This window comes from Stegostoma tigrinum, chromosome 41, assembly GCF_030684315.1.
Source record: "Stegostoma tigrinum isolate sSteTig4 chromosome 41, sSteTig4.hap1, whole genome shotgun sequence".
In the NCBI taxonomy this organism is placed as follows: domain Eukaryota; kingdom Metazoa; phylum Chordata; class Chondrichthyes; order Orectolobiformes; family Stegostomatidae; genus Stegostoma; species Stegostoma tigrinum.
Genome location: NC_081394.1, coordinates 10,808,935 through 10,830,418, shown reverse-complemented (window position 1 = coordinate 10,830,418; position 21,484 = coordinate 10,808,935). Strand labels below are relative to the sequence as shown.

The 21,484-nt window shown below is 44.7% G+C and overlaps 1 protein-coding gene across 7 annotated transcripts; it reads right to left on the bottom strand.

Annotated features, from left to right (window-relative positions):
- Positions 1 to 5,475: 5,475 nt before the first annotated feature.
- On the bottom strand, positions 5,476 to 20,095 carry LOC125448545 (claudin domain-containing protein 1-like). 7 transcript variants are annotated; one of them, XM_048523916.2, is made up of 7 exons: positions 19,994 to 20,057; positions 14,378 to 14,560; positions 13,731 to 14,051; positions 12,405 to 12,503; positions 10,461 to 10,568; positions 9,503 to 9,640; positions 5,476 to 7,255 (listed from the first exon to the last, which is right to left on the bottom strand). In XM_048523916.2, exons 3-7 carry the CDS (start codon positions 14,023 to 14,025, stop codon positions 7,032 to 7,034), a joined length of 864 nt encoding a protein of 287 aa, XP_048379873.1. In that variant the 5' UTR covers positions 14,026 to 14,051; positions 14,378 to 14,560; positions 19,994 to 20,057; the 3' UTR covers positions 5,476 to 7,031. The 7 variants fall into 7 exon arrangements, with proteins under 7 accessions (XP_048379873.1, XP_048379871.1, XP_048379872.1 ...); XM_048523914.2 differs by lacking the exon at positions 19,994 to 20,057 and adding an exon at positions 19,590 to 19,664; XM_048523915.2 differs by lacking the exon at positions 19,994 to 20,057 and adding an exon at positions 19,576 to 19,630.
- Positions 20,096 to 21,484: the final 1,389 nt, after the last annotated feature.

Here is a 21,484-nt window from a genome sequence, read left to right as displayed (position 1 = left end):
TGGTACAATCAGCGATCACAACACCAATATAATTGACCTTGAAAGAGTTGTGGTCATCTGCCTTTCATCACCTGCTGCAGTCCAGGGCAGTACCTTTTTAACCAAAGTGTTCGTAATTATACACACACACACACACACACACACACACATATGCTCACTCAGTCTTTCTCACAAACACACACTCACTCAGAGGTAACATATTGTGGAGCTCAAGGAACACAACAGGCCAAGCAGCATCAGAGGTGCAGGAAAGTTGGCGTTTCAGGACGGGACCCTTCTTCAAAAGAGTCAGTCTCTTTCACACTCCGTCTCTCTCGCACGCACACACACACTCACTCAGTCTCTCCCATACACACTCATAAGTCTCTATCTCACACACATTCACTCATTCAGTCTCTCTCTTACACACATGCTCACTCATTCTCTCTCACACACCCAGTCTCTGACATGCACTGAAACTCACACAAAGTCTCTGTCATGGACTCACACACTTTCAGTCAATTACACTCGCATGAACACACACTCACACAGACATGGACTTGTACAGCATTACACACTCATCGTCTCACTGAATCACACAATCTTACAAAGACCTCACACACACATTCGAGCACAATCTCTCATTCAAACAAACTCAACCACAAACATCATTCTCTCAGTTACACTCGCTCCTTCACAGTCACACTTGCTCCCTCACAAATAGATGTATACAACACCTATATCTCTATGGGTCCAGGAGATTTGTTCAATTGCAGACCTTTTTTTTTTATTTTTAGGCAGCACACAATGGGTTCAAGGTGGTTTGTACATAGAATAACGAACACTCAGGAGCGTGTAAACTAAAATTTAATCAAGACATTCAGGGTAGTTTACATTTGAATAACTATTGCTTTGAAGTGAGGTACAGACTATAATCAAATGATTCAGATAATGTAGAATAACAAATATTTAGAAGTGAGTGACAGGCTGGAGTCTAACCAAGGAGTCCGTTGTGTACATACATAGAATGTAGATACTGGGAAAGAGCTATAAACTGGAATCAAATCAAGGTGTTCAATGCATATATATACAGTGACAAATACCTGGGAGTGAGTTACAAACTGAAAACTAAAGAAAGGGTTCAGGGTAGCTTACATACAGTGGAACAAATATGTGGAATTGAAATACAGACAGGAATCTAAACAAGTGATTCAGCTACAATTATACATAAAGTTAGAAATATTCAGGAGTGAGTTACAGAGTAGAATGTAATCAAGGTCATCAGAGTGGTTTATATACAGAGCAACAGATAACTGGGAATAAGTTACAGACAGAAATCTAATGAGAGGTTCAGGAAGGGATTTTTACACAGAGTAACAGATACCCTGGAATGAGCTCGAGACAGTAATCTAATTGAGAGAACCAAGAACAAAAGAAATTACAACACAGGAACAGGCCCTTTGGCCCTCCAAGCCTGCTCCAATATGCTGCCCATCATAACTAAAACCCCCAACCGTTCTGGGACTGTATCCTTCTATTCCCATCATATATTTGTTAAGACGCCCTTTAAAAGTCACTATTGTATCTGCTTCCACTATCTCCCCCTGCAGCATGTTCCAGGCACCCACCAGCCTCTGCATAAGAAACTTGCTTCGTACATCACTTTTAAATTTTGCTCCTCACACCTTAAACCCATGGCCCCTGGTAACTGACTCTTCCACCCTGAGAAAAAGCTTCTGACTGTCCACTCTGTCCATGCCCTGCACAATTTTGTACACCGCTATCAGGCCGCCCCTCAACCTCTGTTGTTCCGGTGAGAACAAACCAAGTTTCTCCGACCTCTCCTCACAGCTAATGCCCTCCATACCAGGCAACATCCTGGTAAATCTATTCTGTATCCTCTCCAAAGCCACCACATCCTTCTGGTAGCGTGGTGACCAGAATTGAACGCAATATTCCAAATGCGGCCTAACTAAGGTTCTATAAAGCTGCAACATTATCTGTCAATTTTTAAACTCAATGCCTTGGCCAATGAAGGCAAGCGTGCTGAATGCCTTGCTGAACCTATTCCACCTGCGTTGCCACTTGTGTACCTGCACACCGAGATTCCCGCTGCCTATCAGTACTGTTAAGGGTTCTGCCATTTACTGTATATTTTACATCTGGATTAGACCTTCCAAAATGCAATGCCTCACATTTTATTAGATTAAACACCACCTACCAACTATATTCCCATGTCACCAACTGATCTATGCCCAGTTGTACCCTTCTAAGGTCCTCATCAGTATCCACAATTCCTCCAAATTTTGCATAATCGGCAAACTTACCAATTAGACCAGTTGCATTCTCCTCCAAATCTGAATCATAGACAGCAAAGGTCCCAACACTGATCCCTGAGGAATGCCACTAGCCACAGCCCTCCATCCAGAAAGGTACCCTTCCACTGCGACCCTCTGCCTTCTATGACTGAGCCAGTTTTTATCCAGCTTGCAAGCTCGCCTCTGACCCTGTGCAACTTTACCTTCCGTATCAACCTGCCATGAGGGACCTTGTCAAAGGTTCGGCAGACTTTCATTAACAGATGGAATGATACTCAGGAATTGAAGGAATAGCTCAGATATTGGTAGTTTAATTTGAAATAACTGCTGCCCAAGAGTAATGCAATTTGATATAGAAGTTTTCAAGGAGATTTGAGTGTCATCTTTTGTGTGTGTGTGTGTGTGTGTGTGTGTGTGTGTGTGTGTGCGTGTGTGTATATGTGTTCCTCTTTCCTCTGTGTGTTTGAAAGAGAGAGACTGTGTGTGTGCATGTGGCATTCATCTCTTGGTGATGTTTGTGTGAGCATGAGTGAGAGTGTATATCACTGAGTGACATGTGTTCTTCCATGTGCATTTCTGTATGCTTGTACTGCAGTGAACATCACTGAGTGACAGCTGATTGTCCATGTGTATTTCCGTTTGCATGTGTATATCACAGTATACATCACAGTGACATCTGTTTGTTCATGTATGTTTCTGTGCATGTATATTGCAGTGTACATTACTGATAGACCTGTGTTCATCTGTGTTTGTATGTATTCAAGTGTGCGTTATGCAATACATCACTAGAGTCATAGAGTCATACAGTGTAAAAACACCCCCTTTGGTCCAATTTGTCCATTCCGACCAGACATCCTAAACTGATTTAGTCCCATTTGGCCCATATCCCTCTAAACCAGGAAGCGATGTGTTTTAGTTCCTCTATCTGTGTATTTATATCACTGAGTGTTGTGCATGTGTGTATGAGAGACAGTGTACATCAGAGTGTTTGTGTGTGTGAGAGAGAGAGTTTGAGATTTGTGCCTGTTGTGTGTGGTCTGAGCTCTTCTGTGCAAATTGCTGCATCTGGATACAGGTGCACCAATCATAGTGATATACCTTTTTAAAACGTCCCAGGTACATGGGGATGGCAAAGTCTGTGTGACCAGCTCTGTTTCCAATGGGATGCATTTAGTCCTGGAGGAAAGTGTGTGCATTCATGTGTCTATCCCTGTGTGTTGGTATCAGTGAAGCTGCTTTTGTTTATCTATATGTGGCAGTGTGAGAGAGAGGCCAGCTCTGCCTGCAATGGGATATACTTTGTCCTGGAGAGAATTGTGAATGAATTAATTAAAACGTGATGAATTACAGTTGGAGATAACAGCGTGGAGCTGGAGGAACACAGCGGGCCAGGCAGCATCAAAGGAGCCGGAAAGTTGACGTTTCGAGTCAGGACCCTTCAGAAAATGTTAATCAGGTCAAGGGTCCCGACCCAAAACATCAACCTTTCTACTCCTCTGATGCTGCCTGGCCTGCTGTGTTCATCCAGCTCTGCACCTCGCCACCTGGGATTCAACAGCATCAGCAGTTCCTATTACCTTTGAGTCTCCAAGTGTCTCTCTGCCTGTCTTGTATTTGAAATGGTACAGTGCCTCCCTCTGCTGGTCTTCCTGCATCACTGCACAAGCACCGGATTTTTTTTAACGTAGCATCAACCTTACCTCCATTAGTCAGACTTGCCTTACAGTCACCAGGCCCTTCTTTCTATTGGTCAGATCTGCCTTCAGTCACTGGTCCTCGGTTGTTCAGACTTTCAAACTATATGTGGATATTTCTAAAGGAATTCCTCCTCCTCTTTGAAATTGAAAACAAGGTTAAAAAAAAACACACTACACCAGGTCATAGTCTAACAGGTTGTTTGAAAACACAGACTTTTAAAGCTCTGCTCCTTCATCAGGTGTAGCGTGGAAGAGGAGGTATACCAATACATAACTTTTGACCTCGTTAACCAGTCCAACAGCGGCACTTCAATTTCAACTATAAACTGTGATGCATTTGGAAAGGCGAAAATTCACTGCATTCCCTGCACCAACAGGCAGTCACTTCATTTAATTCTAATTCAGTCAGTGGTCAAGACAGGAGGGTTTAACTGCAAATGAGGTAGGCAACAGTACCCAGAGGACAGGAGTGCAGTATTGTCAAATCCTGTAGGCAGCTAATTGAACGTTAGAGGTGTTGTGCTTCTCTTGAGGTAATGGGGAGACTATATCTCCAATATAGGTTGAGTCCTCACATAAGGGGGAATTTAAACACATTAGGACAGCTCCGAGGACATGACCAGTTGACACCTGGAATGAGTGAGGTGTCTTAGGAAGACAATTTGCTTCGCCTGGAGTTTAGTAAAGTGTGGGATGATTTGATTAAAATGCACAAGATCCTGAATGGTTTTGACAAGACAGATGTGGTGCTCAAACTCTTATGATTCAGTCTAGAACAAGGGGGGCACTGTTTCAAAATTAGTAAATCTTCTTTTTAGGATAGAGATGAGGAGAACAGCTTAAAATGAGACTTGAAAACACGTTGGAACTGTCTGCCTGAGAAAACAGGGGAGAGTGGTCATGAAACATTTTTAATGTTTCACCCATATGCAGATATTTCTTAAGTACCTTCTTTCCCAGTTAGTTTTCAATTTCGGGACAAAACGACTTCCATCCAAATGTAGGCAAGTCATTGTACCTGAAACATCTATTTATTTTGGTATTATTGGTGTGTAAATCAATATTCAGTTCCAGTGTTAAATCTAATAACAGATTCTACTTTGTGTAATTCACTTGCGTGTTACATCAGCAATGTATTCCTGCCAGCCATCATAAATGCAGAAGAGATCGCAGGAACTGCCGATGTTGGAGTCTGAGATACCAAGGTGTAGAGCTGGATGAACACAGCAGGTCAGGCAGCATCAGAGGAACAGGAAAGCTGTTGTTTTGGGTCTGGATCCTTCTTCAGAAAATTATTATAAAATATTAAAGAATATTATAAATGCAGAAGAAATGCTCACTGGCACACAATCACTTCATGGACATACCACACTTGAGAAAAACCACTATATAAACAAGATAATAAAATGTGAGGCTGGATGAACACAGCAGGCCAAGCAGCATCTCAGGAGCACAAAAGCTGACATTTCGGGCCTGGACCCTTCACTATATAAACACCTGCTTTTATTTCAATAACTTATATATTGCAGGGCACAGGAGGACTATCATAAAAATACATTCACCAGTTATTAAATAATGATTTCTCACACAGATTATAACATAAAAATGGATCTTGACAGCCAGGTCCACGGTGGATTGCATCAAACTCCCACCTCCTTTTGGAGCGAGAACACACTCCAGCTGTCCCTGAGATGCATCTTCTCATAAGTGTCCAAGTCAATCCATGATACCTTTACCTTCGAATCTTTTACAGTCATGATTTCATTCAGACCAGCTCTTGATAGAGACGAGAAATATATTTCATTTGGAACTACAAGTGGTTCCCAACCCTCAGGATTGGATGATGGAGTCCAGGGTCGGACTTCATTTTCAAAGACCTACGAAATGTGAGCATTTGATTCTCAGCATGATTAGACAGCTGGCCAGAAAATTACAATAGAGAAAGCTTTAGTCTTGGTATGGTTCAGAGAAGATCTCTCTCTCGCCTCTGAGGCAGATGAACATACACTGGGGCCCCACTCCAGAGTCTCAATGCAGCACAGAGAGCACAACAGTACAAGAGGGACAAGACTCTGCAGTACACTGTTGGAGATTCATTATAAATGGAGTGTTTTTTTTCCAAGAATCAGTGCTGAAGGAGGACTGCACCGCTGGATCATCAGAACTGCAGGAGCTCTGCAATGACAGTATTGAAGAGATGCTCCCACTGCTGGAGAATCTCATTCCTAATAGAGTGTTGCACTGTCAGAGAATTGCTGCTGAAGGAATACTGCATCAGTGTATGGTCAGGACTGCAGGAGCACTGCGCTGTCAGAGTCAGTGCTGAGTAGCTGCTCTGCTGCTGGACCGTCAGGCTGAGGGACTGCTCTCCAGCCAAAAGCTCACTGCAAGAGGTAAAGCTGCACTGTTAAGAGGGGCAATTCTGAGGGAGCACAGCATTGCTGGAAGGGCCACAATGCAACAGCCCTACAATGTTTCTCAGGGGAAGACATCTAGGTGGGTGGTTAGGTAGATCATAACGGAGGGCCCATCTGCCCTCTCATGTGGGCAAGGTGAATAGAAAAGAGCCTATGTACAGTATTGAAGAACAGGAGCAGTCAGCTGACCCTGGGCCCATTCAGTCATCACCAAAGCACGATCATGATTTGCTCATTACCAGCCAGCTTCTTGTGACAGCTCCCAGTGCACAGTTTGAATCAGCATTTACCTATACTACAATCGTGGCTACATTTGAAATTTGTGCACTTCACAGACCGTCAAATGCTTCAGGACGTCCTGAGTTTGCATGGCGCTGGAAAACTGAGAATTCTTCAGGGACAGGGAGTGGACGGGATTTGAACAGAGCTACCAACACGTGGGATCCTGAGTGACAGGGGAGTTACATCCCCGCAGAACAATGACTCAAACATTCATGATTGAAATGCAGGGACGGGAAGAATTAGGAGCGAGGTCCTTTTACATCACTGCTATTTCCAAACATGATTGATGTGCTTGTCGACAATCTGGCAGTGACAGAGCGAGCAACGGAGAATGGCAGCTAAGCCACCCGGTAAGCCTTCATCCTGCTGTATTCTGTCCGGTCGGTGCGGGCAGCCCAGATAAACAAGGCCGCAGCCATGAGCTGGAGAGGCGCAGAAACACAGGCCAGGCAAAAAGACCAGCCATACTCGCCATCTGGGCGTGGCTCCAAGTCCTGGATCTTAGCGTGGAGGAGTTCAATGTTGGCAGCGAAACAAACCACTGTGCCTAGAGTACAGATTCCTGGCAGGGGCAAAGCGACAGAGGCAGGGTTAAAAAAAACATAGGAGTGCCATCATTAAACGCCACACAAAATCAAATGACCAATGCTCAGAAATTTCAGGAAAAATATCATGAGTTGCCAGTGTATTCCAAAACAGAACGAAAAGCTGAGAAAAAGAGAGTTACCTATTTCTGTTGGAGGAACAGACATGCACACAGTATTTCTTAAATGGTAAGACATTAGAAAGTGTTACTGCACGAAGAGGCCTAGGTGTCCTCGGCAAGAAATCACTGCATTCAGCTGCTGCCTGCATTATGGGAGGCGCTGACCTGATGGTGTTATCACTAGCCCATTAATCCAAAGACCCAAGTAACATCCTGGGGACCAAGGTTCAAACGATGAAACCATTGCCGGTCATCAGGAAAATCCATCAGGTTCATTAATGCCCTGTACAGAAGGAAATCTGCCATCCTTCCCTGATCTGGCCTACACGTGATTCCAGTTCCACAGTAATTAGGGATAGGCAATAAATACTGTTACAGCCAGTGAAATTCACACCTTGTGAACGAAGAGAAGAAAAAACAAGCTATCAGAGATGCAATTGGAATGTTAGCCTTTATCACAGGAGTTGTGATATCTTGATTCTGGTGTAGGGGAGCTTGGTTAGTCTGTAACTAAAATACTGTGTGCAGTTCTGGTTTCCTTATCTACAGAAAGTTATTATTGCCATAGAGGGAATGCAACAAAGGTTCACCAGACTTTTTTGTGAAACAGACAGACTGGGCAAAATGGGCCTGTGTTATCTAGAACTACGAAGAGAGAAAGGTGATCTCATGGAACATTACGATAGAGATAGACAGGGCAGATGCAGACAGCAATATCTAGTTGGGGACCTTGATTTAAAAACAAGGGAACTGCTATTTAGGATCATGAGAAGGAGCTTTTCTCAAAATTCTCAAAATGTGAACTTTTGAAATTCTGTACCCCGATTGTATTTAAAAGGAAATCTGTCACCCTTCCCTGTTCTGGTCTACATGTGACTCAAGACCCACAACATTTAGGGAGGGGTGCTAAATACTGGCACGGCCAGCAACATCCACATTTTATGAATAGGTAAAAGCAGCAAGATATTACAGCGTTTCTCAAAAATTCTCCAAATGTGAACCTTTGGAATTTTGATTCCCGGGTACCTTTGATTGAGTTTAAAAATAGAAAGGATATTATTAAATTGGGCAGGGTTCAAAAAAGACTTTCCAGGATGTTGCCAGGACTGGAGGGTTTGTGTTATAAAGATAGGCTGGGACTTGCAATAGAAATAGAATCCCTACAGTGTGAAAACAGGCCCTTCGGCCCAACAAGTCCACAGTGACTCTCAGAGCATCCTACCCAGACCATTCCACCCAGACCTGTCCCCCATAAACCATCTAATCTACACATCCCCGAACACTATAGTCAATTCAGCATGGCCAGTTCACCTAGCCTGCACATCTTCAGACTGTGGGAGGAAACTGGAGAACCCAGAGGAAACCCACGCAGGCACGGGGAGAATGTGCAAACTCCACACAGACAGTCGCCCGAGGGTGGAATCGAACCCGGGTCCTTGTCACTGTGAGGCAGCAGTGCTAACCACTGAGCCATCATGCTGCCCCAGTTGAGTGAAGGAGACTGAGGGGTGACCTTACTGTGGTTTATAAAATCATAGGGACATAGACAAGGTGAATAGCAAAGGGTGTGGGGGGGGTTCAAAACTAGGACTTTATTTTTAAGGTAGGAGTACAGATATTTAAAAGGGTCCTGAGGGTCAACTTTTTCATAGAGGGTATATGGAATGAACTGCCAGGAAGTGACAGGTGCGGTTAAATTTAAAAGACATTCAGACAGACCCATAAGTTAGAAAGTTTAGAAGGATAGGGGCCAGTTCAGGCTGAATGGCCTACTCCCATTCCCATATTCCAACAGAAGCTGACCCTTATCAGAAGTCACACACAACTACTTTGACTTCCAACAGGTCTAAACCCTCCACAAAATTTCCATTCCTGCATGCAAATACGTTAAATAAACAAATTTAAATTTTGACTCCATGACATCCAGAGGCTCTGGGTTCAATTCCAACCAGGAATCCATTATTTAAATTCAGATGATACTCCCGTAAAGGAAAGACACTGTAAGAGTGGTTTCCAGGCGATGAAGTATTGCACTGATGGAGAGGGGCCCACAGGGAGAGAGGACAAGTTAGGGGAGAAACAGATGCTGCCTTCAAACATTACCTGCGAGGAGGTGCAGCACTCCAGTGCCAATGGCAGGGTACAGGGTGCGACAGGAACAAACACACAGTCCAATGAGTGCCCCAAAACACATGAATGCCAAACTGACAAATGGGAGTAGGATCTGGCAGCGACTCAAGTCTGTAAATGCAGAGAGAGAAAGATTTGCTGAATGATGTCCTCAGTGAACAGTACATTGGCCAAAGTGGGGCTTCATTGCAGGATCCATTTGATTAACATTGGATTACTCAACGAATCCTCCCAAACGAATAAGAATTCAGTTTCTGAGAGAATAGGCAACGGGAACACATGAAAGTGAACTCTGTTGTAATTAACTTCTTACCCTGCAAAAATGGCTCATTGCTACTAACACTGCAGCCATTTTGCTTGGGTTATGATTAGACAGACTGAGGGAAACCACGTAATAGCTATGAATGGACTCCTTCTGTTCCTGTGTAACAGGATCAATGGTGTGAATGGGCTCCCTATTCCTGTACAAGCTTGATGGTGTGATCCTCCTGTTCAACAAATATGTTGGTGAGTATGGCCTCCTCCTGTTCCTATATAACAGGCTCGATAGGTTTAATGATACCCAAAGTCTAATGCAGAATGAATGGCCTCTCCTGCCCGCATTCCTGTGAAAGAAGCTTGAGAGGCTAAATGGCCTTTTACTGGTGCCACACAACACAATCAAGAGGCTAAATGGCAACCTCACAAACGTATGTAACCGAATCAAGGGGGTGAACGGCCTGGGTAACCGAGCAGAGGGGCTCAATGGCCTTCTCCTATTCCTGAACAATAGACTGAGTAGCTGAGTGGAATGCATACAGCCACTGCAATATGGGTGGCACAGCACAGGTTATAGTTTCTCCAAGACACCTGTGGAAATCAGGAGAAGTTGACAGGAAAAGTGCACGAGGAAAACAGGCCTCACCAGCAGGTAGAGGGGAAACTAACTCACAGGTTCTGACGTAATCCACTCCACTGTTGTGGTTTCCAATCTGTTTGAACTTGGGTGTAAACTGGTCCTTTAATGAGAAGGTGACACACACACTGCCCTGGTTCACATCTGTAACAAAAATAGAAAGAGTCAGGGAGGATTCACATCAAATCTAAAAGCTAGACTCTTAGGAAATGGAATTGGGGTGGGGTCTGTCAGTAAGAAAGTGGGGTAAGAGTGTCCAGGGAGAACTTTATACTGGGAATGATGGAAGGAGAGCGCAATGTACTGGAAAGGGCAAACAATGCAAGGCAGGGCGCACTGATTCTGAAAGCAGATATGTCAATAGACCCAAATTAAACACAGCCAAGGTTGTTTTAAGTAGAAAATACCACCAGTGTGTGATAACTGTTACAGAAAAGAATAAAAAAGGCAAACACATCTTGCTAAAATTGACATAAGATCTTATGAGCTAGATTCTAGAACTCACATGATGAGTTTCATTGATTCACTGCAGCAGAAATCAGGTACGCCAATGTATTAGCTCAGCAGCAATCATAAAGGGGGATATCTAGAATTCAACTGGCACTTGAATAAATCAGTAAGTCTTCCTAAATGAGTGAGAATTCAGTTTCTGAGAATTCAGTTTCTGAGAGAACAGGAGACAGCATAGAGAGTTCTAATTCTAACTTCTTGGCCTGGAAAATGGCTCATTGTAATTAGCATCGCAATCACTTTGCATGGAGTACAATTGGACAGACTGACGGGTGCCATCAGGAGTCGAAGGTACCACAATGGACAACTGGCTGTCAACACATGGCTGGTGGAAGACAAACCATTCAAAAGACTGATGCACTTCGAGAAGGCTAGCTCCCATTCTTCTATCCTCCAATGACTGCAGGTCCAATCTACTAAATTCCTCCTTATTAAGACAGTCCCTCCATACCCAGGATCAGCCGAGTAAACCATTTCAGGCCTACCTCAAATGCCAGCAAATCTTTCCTTAAAAAAAGGGGCCCAAAACTATTCAGTTTTCCAGCTGTGGTCTGACAAGTGCCTTTTTGAATTAAAAAGCCAACATTAAATTTGCCTTCCCTATTACCCACTGAACTTGGATGTTAGTTTTATTGTGTTTCATGGAGGCAGAAATAATTGTTTAAAGAATAAGCCTGCTCAGAACAGACAAGTGGCAAAACTGTTGTTAACCAAGACACTATACTTATTTCAGCTACATCCCATCTTAAAACTAATACAGCCTCATTTTCACACAATCACAGGACAAGGTGACATCACTCTGCAGAGTATTAGAGGTTTGAAAAAAAAACTACGACAGGGCAAAACAAAACACCCTCGTGTATCAAGAGGTCTGTGGATCAAGCGAAATAGTACTTTTGCAATATTCAAGAAGTAACTGGATGAACTGTTAGAATGGTGGTTTTGGACCATGTGCAGGTAAGTGGGATGAGTGTAGTTTGGTGTATCTTCATCAACATAGACATGATGGGCCAAATACGTAAGGAGATCCAGAGGACCAGAGTACAGCATTGTCAGACTCTGAAGGTGCCCAGTAGGAACTGAACATTAAATATGATGATGTGTTTCTTTTGAGGTACTGGTGAGACTACACCTCAAATACTCTGTGCCATTTTAGCCTTACTTCAGAAAGGATTTAAATGCATCAGAACAAGAACAAAAGTCACTGGAAAATCCCAGCAGGTCTGGCAGCATCTGTGGAGTGAAATTACAGTTAACACTACAGATCCAATGGCCCTTTTTCAGAACTGCACACTGAATGAGCCAGAGAATGAAGCAGAACTGGGAAGCAGCACAACTATGTGCCAACAATAAGCGGTGCCGTTGTAGGGAGCGATAAGAGTGTGTACATGATGACATCTGGCACTAAGTGTGGATTTCAGGATGCAGCAAGAACACTTATCTAAGGAGTGTTGAATATCATGGAGGTACCTGTGATCCTGGGTGGATTCAAAACACGAAGGAAACTTGAATTGGATTCCACATGGAGTGAGTCTGAACCGGAGACAGTCATTGAGGAACGTGATGTAGCTGTGGAAACGAGTTTTAGCAAATACCTTGTCAAACATAAGGAGCGACAGGTGCACAAGAAAGAATTTTGGAACAGAAATCCTGTCAGAGAGAGGAGCAGAACTTCTTCAAAGTGGGCATTCCTGGAAGAAATGTGGCTATGAGTTAAACACCAAATAAAATCAGAAAGAACTGTGGATGCTGGAAACCAAAAACAGAAATTGCTGGAGAAGCTCAGCAGGTCTGGTGGAATCTGTGGACAGAAACAGGTTAATGTTTCAGGTTCTGTGACCCTTCTTCAGAAATAACACATTAGAGGAAGTTCAGTGGAGATTTACTCATCTGACACCTGCAGTGAGCGGGTTTTCTTAAGAGGAAAGGCTGGCACTGAAGATTGGGAATGTACGCGGTGATTTGATTAAAATGCATAAGATCCTGAATGGTTTTGACAAGGATGGAGATGCAGAAGATGCTTCCTTTGGTGGTTCATTCGAGAGCTGGGGGCCGGGGTGGAGTACTATTTCAAAATTAGTAATTGTTCTTATAGCACAGAGATGAGGGAAATCAGTTTTCCCAAGACTTGAGACACTTTGAATTCTCTGCCTCAAAATGCAGTGGATGCAGGGTCATTAAATATTTTAAAAACCCATCCACTTCTATCTTTGTTAGACAGTGAAAGCAAAGGTTATTAGGGAGGGAAGGAGGAAACAGATGGGAATGTGAAACTTGAAACATAAACAGATCAGTTGTGGTCTTATTGAATGGCGAAGTAGGTTCAAGAGGAGATCTCATGGAACCTATATACATCTAACAGGACCAGTAAGAATAAACACTAGAAGATGGACCTGGATGACTTGGGAGACCACAGCCAGGGATCACTGTCTGAACGTTATGGGGTACGCAATTTAGGATTGAGATCAGTGTGAAGTTTGCATGTTCTCCCCATGTCTGCGTCAATTTCCACGGAGTGGTCCAGTTGTGACATACATTAGGAAGGGTATTGCTGTGGAACTCTTCCAACATTGACTCTCAGCTAAATGAAGCCTGGTATCAGGTCTAGGATGGGCAACAAATCTTGCATCTGATGACCACATGATGACCAGGATGGCAGAAGGGAAGAGGAGAGTTTCAGAGAGCCTTAGATAAGGTACATGCTGTGGCATCGCAGGGCACTGGAGAAGGAGAAAGGGTAAGGGATTCCAACATGGAGATGAGCAGACAGAGACAGCTCTCAGAATGCATACAAACCTTCTGGCGGTGGTTTGAACCAGAAGCCTTCCTTGAGCTTGCTGATACATCGTCTCCACAGTCCGATGGTGCCATTGTACGTGAAGAGCGCCCGGGAGTACAGGTACTCATCGGTGTCCTCGCGGTCAAATTCCTCATTGCTCAGCATCTCGGTACTGTTCATCCCAAAAAGGCTGGGCTGACTCCGGTACTCATACCAGTGGTCAGTACCAATGGCAGCAGCAATGTACACTGCAGAGATCAAGGCCAGGACACTGCCAATCACCAGCGCCGTGGCAAAACGGTTGTCCACCATCGCACCAACAGGTCAACATGTGCCAACTGTGGGAACAAGAGTACAAAGCTAAGCATCGAGGGAGAGGGGTATGGTAGAAAGGGAGATCAATCCTGGGGCAAAGGCAGGAAGCAAGCATGGATACCAGGTAGACAGTTAGCGTGTGAATGATGTCAGAGATTGCAAGGACAAACGACAGCAAGAGAGGGAAAGTATAAACCAGCAGGATCGACAATTAGCTCACAGAGCTCAGAATATGACAACGAGCAGGCACAAGTCAGAAAGAACAAAACGTGTGCGAACCTATAGGTATTGAATGAGTGACAAGATTAACAAACACAGGGTAAGCAGCTAGCAGTCAAGGGGCCCTTACAATGGCACAGTCATTGCATCAATGCTCTAGCCTCTTCCCAACCACCTTTCCCATTCTCATCCGGAATATCTCGGACAGAAAGCTGCAACTCTTCCCATCAACACATCACAATTCCTGGTCCCTGGCTCCTGCTCCGTCCGCACAAGCCTTTCTGAATAAGTTATAGGGTAAGCCACTTAGAGTCTGAAAGATACAACGCAGAAAGAGACCCTTAAGTCCAACTTGCCCATGCCGACCAGATTTCTCAAACTGAATTAGTCTCATTTACCTGTGTTGGCCCATATCCCGCTAAAGCTTTCCTATCCATGTACATGTCCAACAGTCTTCTAAAAGTTGTAATGGTGCTCACCTCTATCATCTCCTCTGGCAGCTCATTCCATATACGCACCACCCTCTGTGTGAAAATGTTGCCCCTAAGGTCCCTTTTGAATCTTTGCCCTCTCAACTGAAACCTATGCCCTCCAGTTTTGGACTCCCCTCCTCTGGCGAAAAGACCTTGCCTATTCACCTTATCTATGCCTCTCATGATTTGAGAACTTCCATAAAGTCACCCCTCAGCCTCCTACACTCCGGGGGAAATAAAAACTGCAGCCTATCCAGCCTCTTCTTTTAACCCAAACCTTCCAGTCTCAGTTGTAAATCTTCTCTGTAACCTTTTCCATTTAATAACATCCTTCCTAATCTCCTTGTTTTTGACAAGATATTCTGTTGCCCTCTCTCGAGCTTCCTTCTCCAATTTCCCCTCACTTAACTCACAACCAACCCCTTATCCTGAAGCAGGGACAGCGGCTATCCCATCCCGGTTAAAGTGCTTTGGATGCAAGGAGAAGCCAGGCAGATAATAAAAGGTAAAGTGAGACACACAGAAACTTGCAAATGCTACACCCAAGATAGCAAGTAGACACAAGCAGAGACTTGAGCAGCTTTTTCTGCAACAGTTCCCATGATGTATTGATGTTCCCAAACATTTCAGAGTGTATGAAGTATGTTTGTTCAAAATTTCTGCACTTCTCCATGGTAACAAGACATCTCAACTTAACACTGCATCTCATTTGAAGAGATTCCAACCAGATGTTTTCTGCCTTCACTACTTTCGCAACAATAACATCACCCAACTTTGTCCCTATGTGAACTCAGCTTTGTCTTTAATACCACTTGCCAAGGTATGCCAGCTGCCCTTCCCTACACAAAGTCATCCAAACGCAGCAATTTAATGAGATAATGGGAGCTGCAGATGCTGGAGAATCCAGCTTTACAGCAATTTAATGTCTTTTCTTGCAAGTCTTGCTCCCCTACCATGTCTCTGTCCACTAATACACAGCAGCACCACATCAAGTATCATGAATACTTCAAAATTTTCAACCATGTTTAAAATATAGCACAATGACTCAGTGGTTTAGCAGTACTGCCTCACAGCACCAGGGACCCAGGTTCAATTCCAGCCTTGGGTGACTGACTGTACGGAGTTTGCATTTTCCCCATGTCTGCATTGATTTATGCTGGGTCCTCAGGTTTCCTGCCACAGTCGAAAGGTCTGCAGGCTAAAGTGGATTGGCCATGCAAATGCAAAGTAAGAGGAACAGGATGGATGGGATGCTCTTCACAGAGTGATGTGGACTCAAGGGGCCACATGGCCTGCTTCCACACTGAAGGGATTCTATGATTCTATGATGTGTACCGGGGCTTTATAGCTCCTACAAGCCACCAGGATCTCAGTGGTCTTCCACTGCTGTCATTTTGTGCATCCCAAATTTTAATTGCAACATCGCCAGCCATTCCATGCCTCTGGGATTCACTCCCCTTACCTTGCTCTCCTCCTCTAAAGCTCATTTTCCCTCCCTTTCTCAGCGAGCTTTCAGCCAACTGATCCAATTTCTCTGCACAAAACTTTATGTCGTGCCATGACCTGTAAAGCTCCTATGAAGTGCACAGGCATAGAACAATACAGCACAGTACAGGCCCACGTTGTTGTGCCGACCTATTATCCTACCAAAACCAATCTACCCTGCATACCCTACATTTTACTATCCTCTATGTGCCTATTCAAGAGTCGCTTAAAAGTCTCTGAAGCGTCTGACTCCATTACGACTGCAGGCAGTGCATTCCACATGCCTACCACTCTCTGTATGTGGAACCTACTTCTGATATTTCCCCTATTACTTCCTCCAGTCACCTTAAAATTATGTGCCCTCTTAATACTTATTTCCGCCCTCAGAACAAGACTCTGGCTATCCGCTCTATCTATGCCTCTCATCATCTTGTAAACCTCCATCTAGTCACCTCTTATCCTTCTTCATTCCAATGGAAAAAGCCCTAGTTCCCTCAACCTTTCCTCATGAGGCCTGTCCTCTAGTTCAGTCAGCATCCTGGTAAATCTCCTCTGCACCCTCTCTGAAGTTTCCACATCTTTCCTAAAATGAGGTGACCAGAACTGAACACAATATTCAAAGTGTGGTCTAACCAGAGTTTTATAGACTGTTTTCATTGAAAATATTCCAAGATACTTGTTTCCACCACCATTTAGGAACAGTTTCAAGAAACAGAAACATAGAAATACAGAAGATAGGAGCAGGAGACGACCATTCGGCCATTTGAGCCTGCTCCACTATTTGTCATGATCATGGATAATCATCCAACTCAATAGCCTAATCCTGCTTCCTCACCATAGCCTTTGATCCCATTCGCTCCAAGTGCTATAGCTACTCACCTCGTGAATACATTCAATATTTTGGCATCAACTACTTTCTGTGACCATAAATTCCACCAACTCACCACTCTTTGGGTGAAGAAATGTCTCCTCATCTCAGTCCTAAAGGGTCTATCCCACATCCTCAGAATCTAACCCTTACTTCTGGTCACACCCACCGTTAGGAATGTCCTCCCTGCTTTGACACTGTCAAGTTGGGTGGGAGGGTGAACTGGGGTGAGGATGCAGAGACATTCAGCATGATCTGGACAGGTTGGGTGAGTGGCCAAATCAATAACGGATGCGGTATAATTTGGATAAATGTGAGTTCTAAACTTTGGAAGCAAAAACAAGAGGGCAGTTTACTACCTGAATGGCTGTAATTTGGGACAGGGGAGTGTGCAGTGGGACCTGGGCATCCTTGTGCACCGGTCACTGAAGGTAAGCATGTAGTTGCAACAGGCGGTAAAGAAGGCAAATGGTATGTTGGTCTTCATTGCGAGAGGTTTTGAGTCCAGGAGCAGGGATGTGTTGTTGCAGTTACGCAGGGCCTTGGTGAGGCCACACCTGGAATGGTGCATGCAGTTTTCTTCTCCTTTTCTGAGGAAGAATGCCCTTGCTGTTAAGGAGTACAGCGCAGGTTTACCAGGGTTGTTGGGTCTGACTGATGGATTGACGCGGTTAGAATTGTTTTCACTGGAGTTCAGATGAATGGGGGCGAGAGTTCTCAGAGAGACTGGTGCACAAGGATGCCCAGGTCCCACTGCACATTTCCCTGTCCTAATTTCGGCTTACTGGTCTATAATTCCCTGGTTTCTCTCGGCCTCCCTTTTTGAATACTGGAGTGACATTAGCTATCCTCCAATCTGCAGGGACTGTTCCAGAATCTATAAAATCCTGGAAAATGACCACCAATTTCTCCACTTTTTCCTCAAGCCACATCCTTAAGTACTCTGGGATCGAGATTATCAGGCCCTGGGGATTTAGCCACCATTCAATCCCATCAATTTTCCCAACACCATTTCTCCACTAATATTGATCACCCTCAATTCTTCCCTCTCACTTGTTCTTGCATTCTCCAACATTTTTGATATCTGATTTGTGCTCTTTTGTGAAGACAGAACCAAAGTATGTAATCAGTTATTTCTTTGTCCCCATTATACATCCCCCCGTTTCTAAAAAGGGTGTCCTACATTTGTCTTCGCAAACCTACAGAAACTTAGTGCCACTTTTTTAATGTTCTCTACAAGCTTACTGTCATACTGTTTTTTTCCTCTCTCAATCAATTCCTTGGTCCTTCTCTGTTGAATTCTAAACTGTTCCCAATCCTCAGACATATTATTTTTCTGGTCAATCTGTATGCTTCGTCCTTATATCAGATACTATCTCCAATTTCCTTTGTAAGGTATGGATTGCCCCTGTTAACCATACTGTTTTATTGCCAGACAAGAATAAATGTCATTGCAGTTCCCCCATGCTTTCCTTCAATGTTTGCCATTGCCTATCCATGTCATCCCTTTAAGTAACTCTCCCCAGCCTATCAAGGCCTATCTCCACAGTTTCATTTATTAAGATTCAGCACCACTGTTTTCCTTAGACAATCTCTTGATCTGTATAAATTAGCAAGCTCTTAATTTTTAAGAGCCTAGTTCAAGATACGCCCAGAAAAGGAAACATCCTTTCAACATTCATCCTCTCAAGAACCCTAGGATTTTAAATGCTTCAAAGAAGTCACCTCTGACTTGTCTAATCTTCAGCAAATGTAAGCCAGGCCTGTCCTCTACCTACCTATTACAGGTATTAGTCTAGGAACTCTTCACTGAACTGCTTCCAGTGTATTTATACCCTTCTTGAAGGAAGTTTTCCTGCATTCCGACAGCTAGCAGAGCTGTGAAAATCTCCACACAAATCCAAATGCACATCTCAAGAACCGTCACTGAGCCCACAACGTTAACTTTGTTTTCCCTTCACTGATGTTGCCAGACCTGCTGAGTTTTGCAAGCGATTTCTGTCTTTGTTTCAGATTTCCAGCATCCGAAGTTCTTTGTTTTGTTTTCTCTGTGTGCATACACGAGCACTAACTGAAAATCTACAGTCGTGGCTGTGGACGACTGTTTTACTGAACAACTGCATTTGAGACAGTCACCAAATTTCAAGCATAAATTCTCAGATTGAAAGGCGACGGTGCCAATGTCTCAAAACGCTAACTGAGAAGTCCACAGTTCTTTGGATTTTGTTTTCGTCAACTCTTTTCATGTTTGGGAAGGTTAGCAGGGAGGAAAGACAAAAAAAACAAACCACCGATTCTCGCTCTTGATGGTCAAGTATCTACTCTTAACTAACCACCATGGGGCTTCCCTGATAATGAAGAGACCTCCCTGTTCAACAACGTCCAGGGGTCCTGACCTTCACCACACCGGGACCGTGCAAGCTGACCTCTGTTAGCCTCCCCATCTCAAGCGGTCCACAGACACCCCACTAAGCCCCATCTCACACTCACACTCATACTCACATTCACACTCCTACCTGCCCTCTCTCCAAATCTTCAACCACCAGCCTTCACATCCACTTCCGGCTGTGCCGTAACATCCGGTAACGCTACGTAATCGCGCCACAAACGTGGCCCCGCCCCTTTCCAACCTCCCCTTCGGATTCGTCAGTTCACAGCGATGACGACAAAAGGTCGGCGTCCGCCCATTACCCGCCGCTTTCTGCGCCCGCGCCAGCTCCAGCAGCATTGACCCCCGCCCGCCTCAGTCCTAGCCGCGACCTTCGCTCTGTCACCGCACCCCCCAACCGTCTCCGTCTCGCGCCATCAATTCTAGTCCCGCCCCATCTGCTTCCGCCCCGCCCACCCCCGTAACTCCGTTCGCGCCCCTGTTTCTCCCACCCTGCCGAGCTGTTTCACCCAGCCACATCCCCACCCCTACCCGCTGAGCCTTGGCCCTCGATCTTCGCCCCGCCTGCCCAAACTGAGCCGCGCCTTCTCGTTCTCATCCGCAGATGTTCGCTCCGCCGCCTCTGTCGCTCCGCCCCGCCCGCACCCCTTCAGAACCGCCCCTGTCGCCCAGTCCCGCCCTCGCACTTTCAGCCCCGCCCTCTCCCTCCCAGCCCCGCCCCCTGTGACCCCGTTCCATCGTCTCCATTTCAGCCCCGCCCCCGGTGGTTAGCCCCGCCCCTGACACTCAGCTCCACCCTGTCCCTTTCAGCCCCGCCCCCTTGCAGCCCTGTTGTAACGCGCTGAACAAGCTGCAGATGGCCTGCATGCACCCATTTCTTGGTTTCCACCGCATCCCACTTACCACACGCCAGCCTTACCTATTTGAGTTTCTAGTTTCAGATCTACAAAAACTGCCAGCTGTCCCACCACGGACCCAGGGGAGAACAACTGAAGAGGTCTGGGGCCGTTGTGGTAGTGCAACGGCAGTTACAGCAACCAGGTCATCCAGAAACCCCTGATTAACTGTATTTCTGTGTTATACCAGGCTAATGTATTCAAATCCCTCCATGGCAAATAGTGAAATTTGAATTCAGTAAAAATCTGGCCTAATGGTAACCCTGTCAATTGTCATAGAAAGCCAAGTAAAACACGATTGTCATTTAGAGAGAGAAAGCTGTCATTTCTACCTAGTCTAGACTCCAGCAAAGTGGTTGACTCTTAATTGCCCTATGGGAACTTGAGGGCAGCCAATAAATTCTGGCCTTGACTATTTATTCTGTGCAGCTTTGGGCAATGTCTATGTTGGCTGTAGTTAATTGCGCTCCTTAGTCCTTTTCAAAATGTTGGCTTTTGTTCTTTTGGTGTCACTTCAGTTCCATGCTGTTAATATTTGTGCGCCCGATGTGGATGGGGAAGGACAAGGCAATGGACCACCTAGTGGCTCTGCCCGGATCTGGCTCATGTTATCATCAACCGGAGAGACAGCGGGACATGGAGGGGCTTTGTGGTTCCCAGTTGACTTGGTCTCTTTCACAATTATGTTCCTGCCCAGTTGTCCTTGGAGAGGGAACATCTAGTGTCCACCCATGCCCTCAATACATTTAGGAAGAGGTGGGCACAACAGGAAGTGTTTAGATCTGTTATTTCCTCATCCAGCTTCATTTTAATGTATTCCCTTCCAACCCTTTCTTAACTTTTGTTATTGTTACTATTTTGTTATTGCGTTGGCTGCAGTGCTTGTAAATCGTTGCTTCTTTTAATTAGTTAACGAAGTGATGGGTTATTCATAAAATATAAGTAAATGCTGGCCGAGCTAACAATGTATTCATCCCATGAACAAATAATGAAATGAAAACATAATTTCCCAAAAACGTTCTGTGTTTAAGTTTGATGAATAACTTAGAATCGCAGAGTCCCTGCCACACAGGAATAGGCCATTCAGGCCTTTGAGTTTGCACTGAACCTCTGAACAACATCCAGC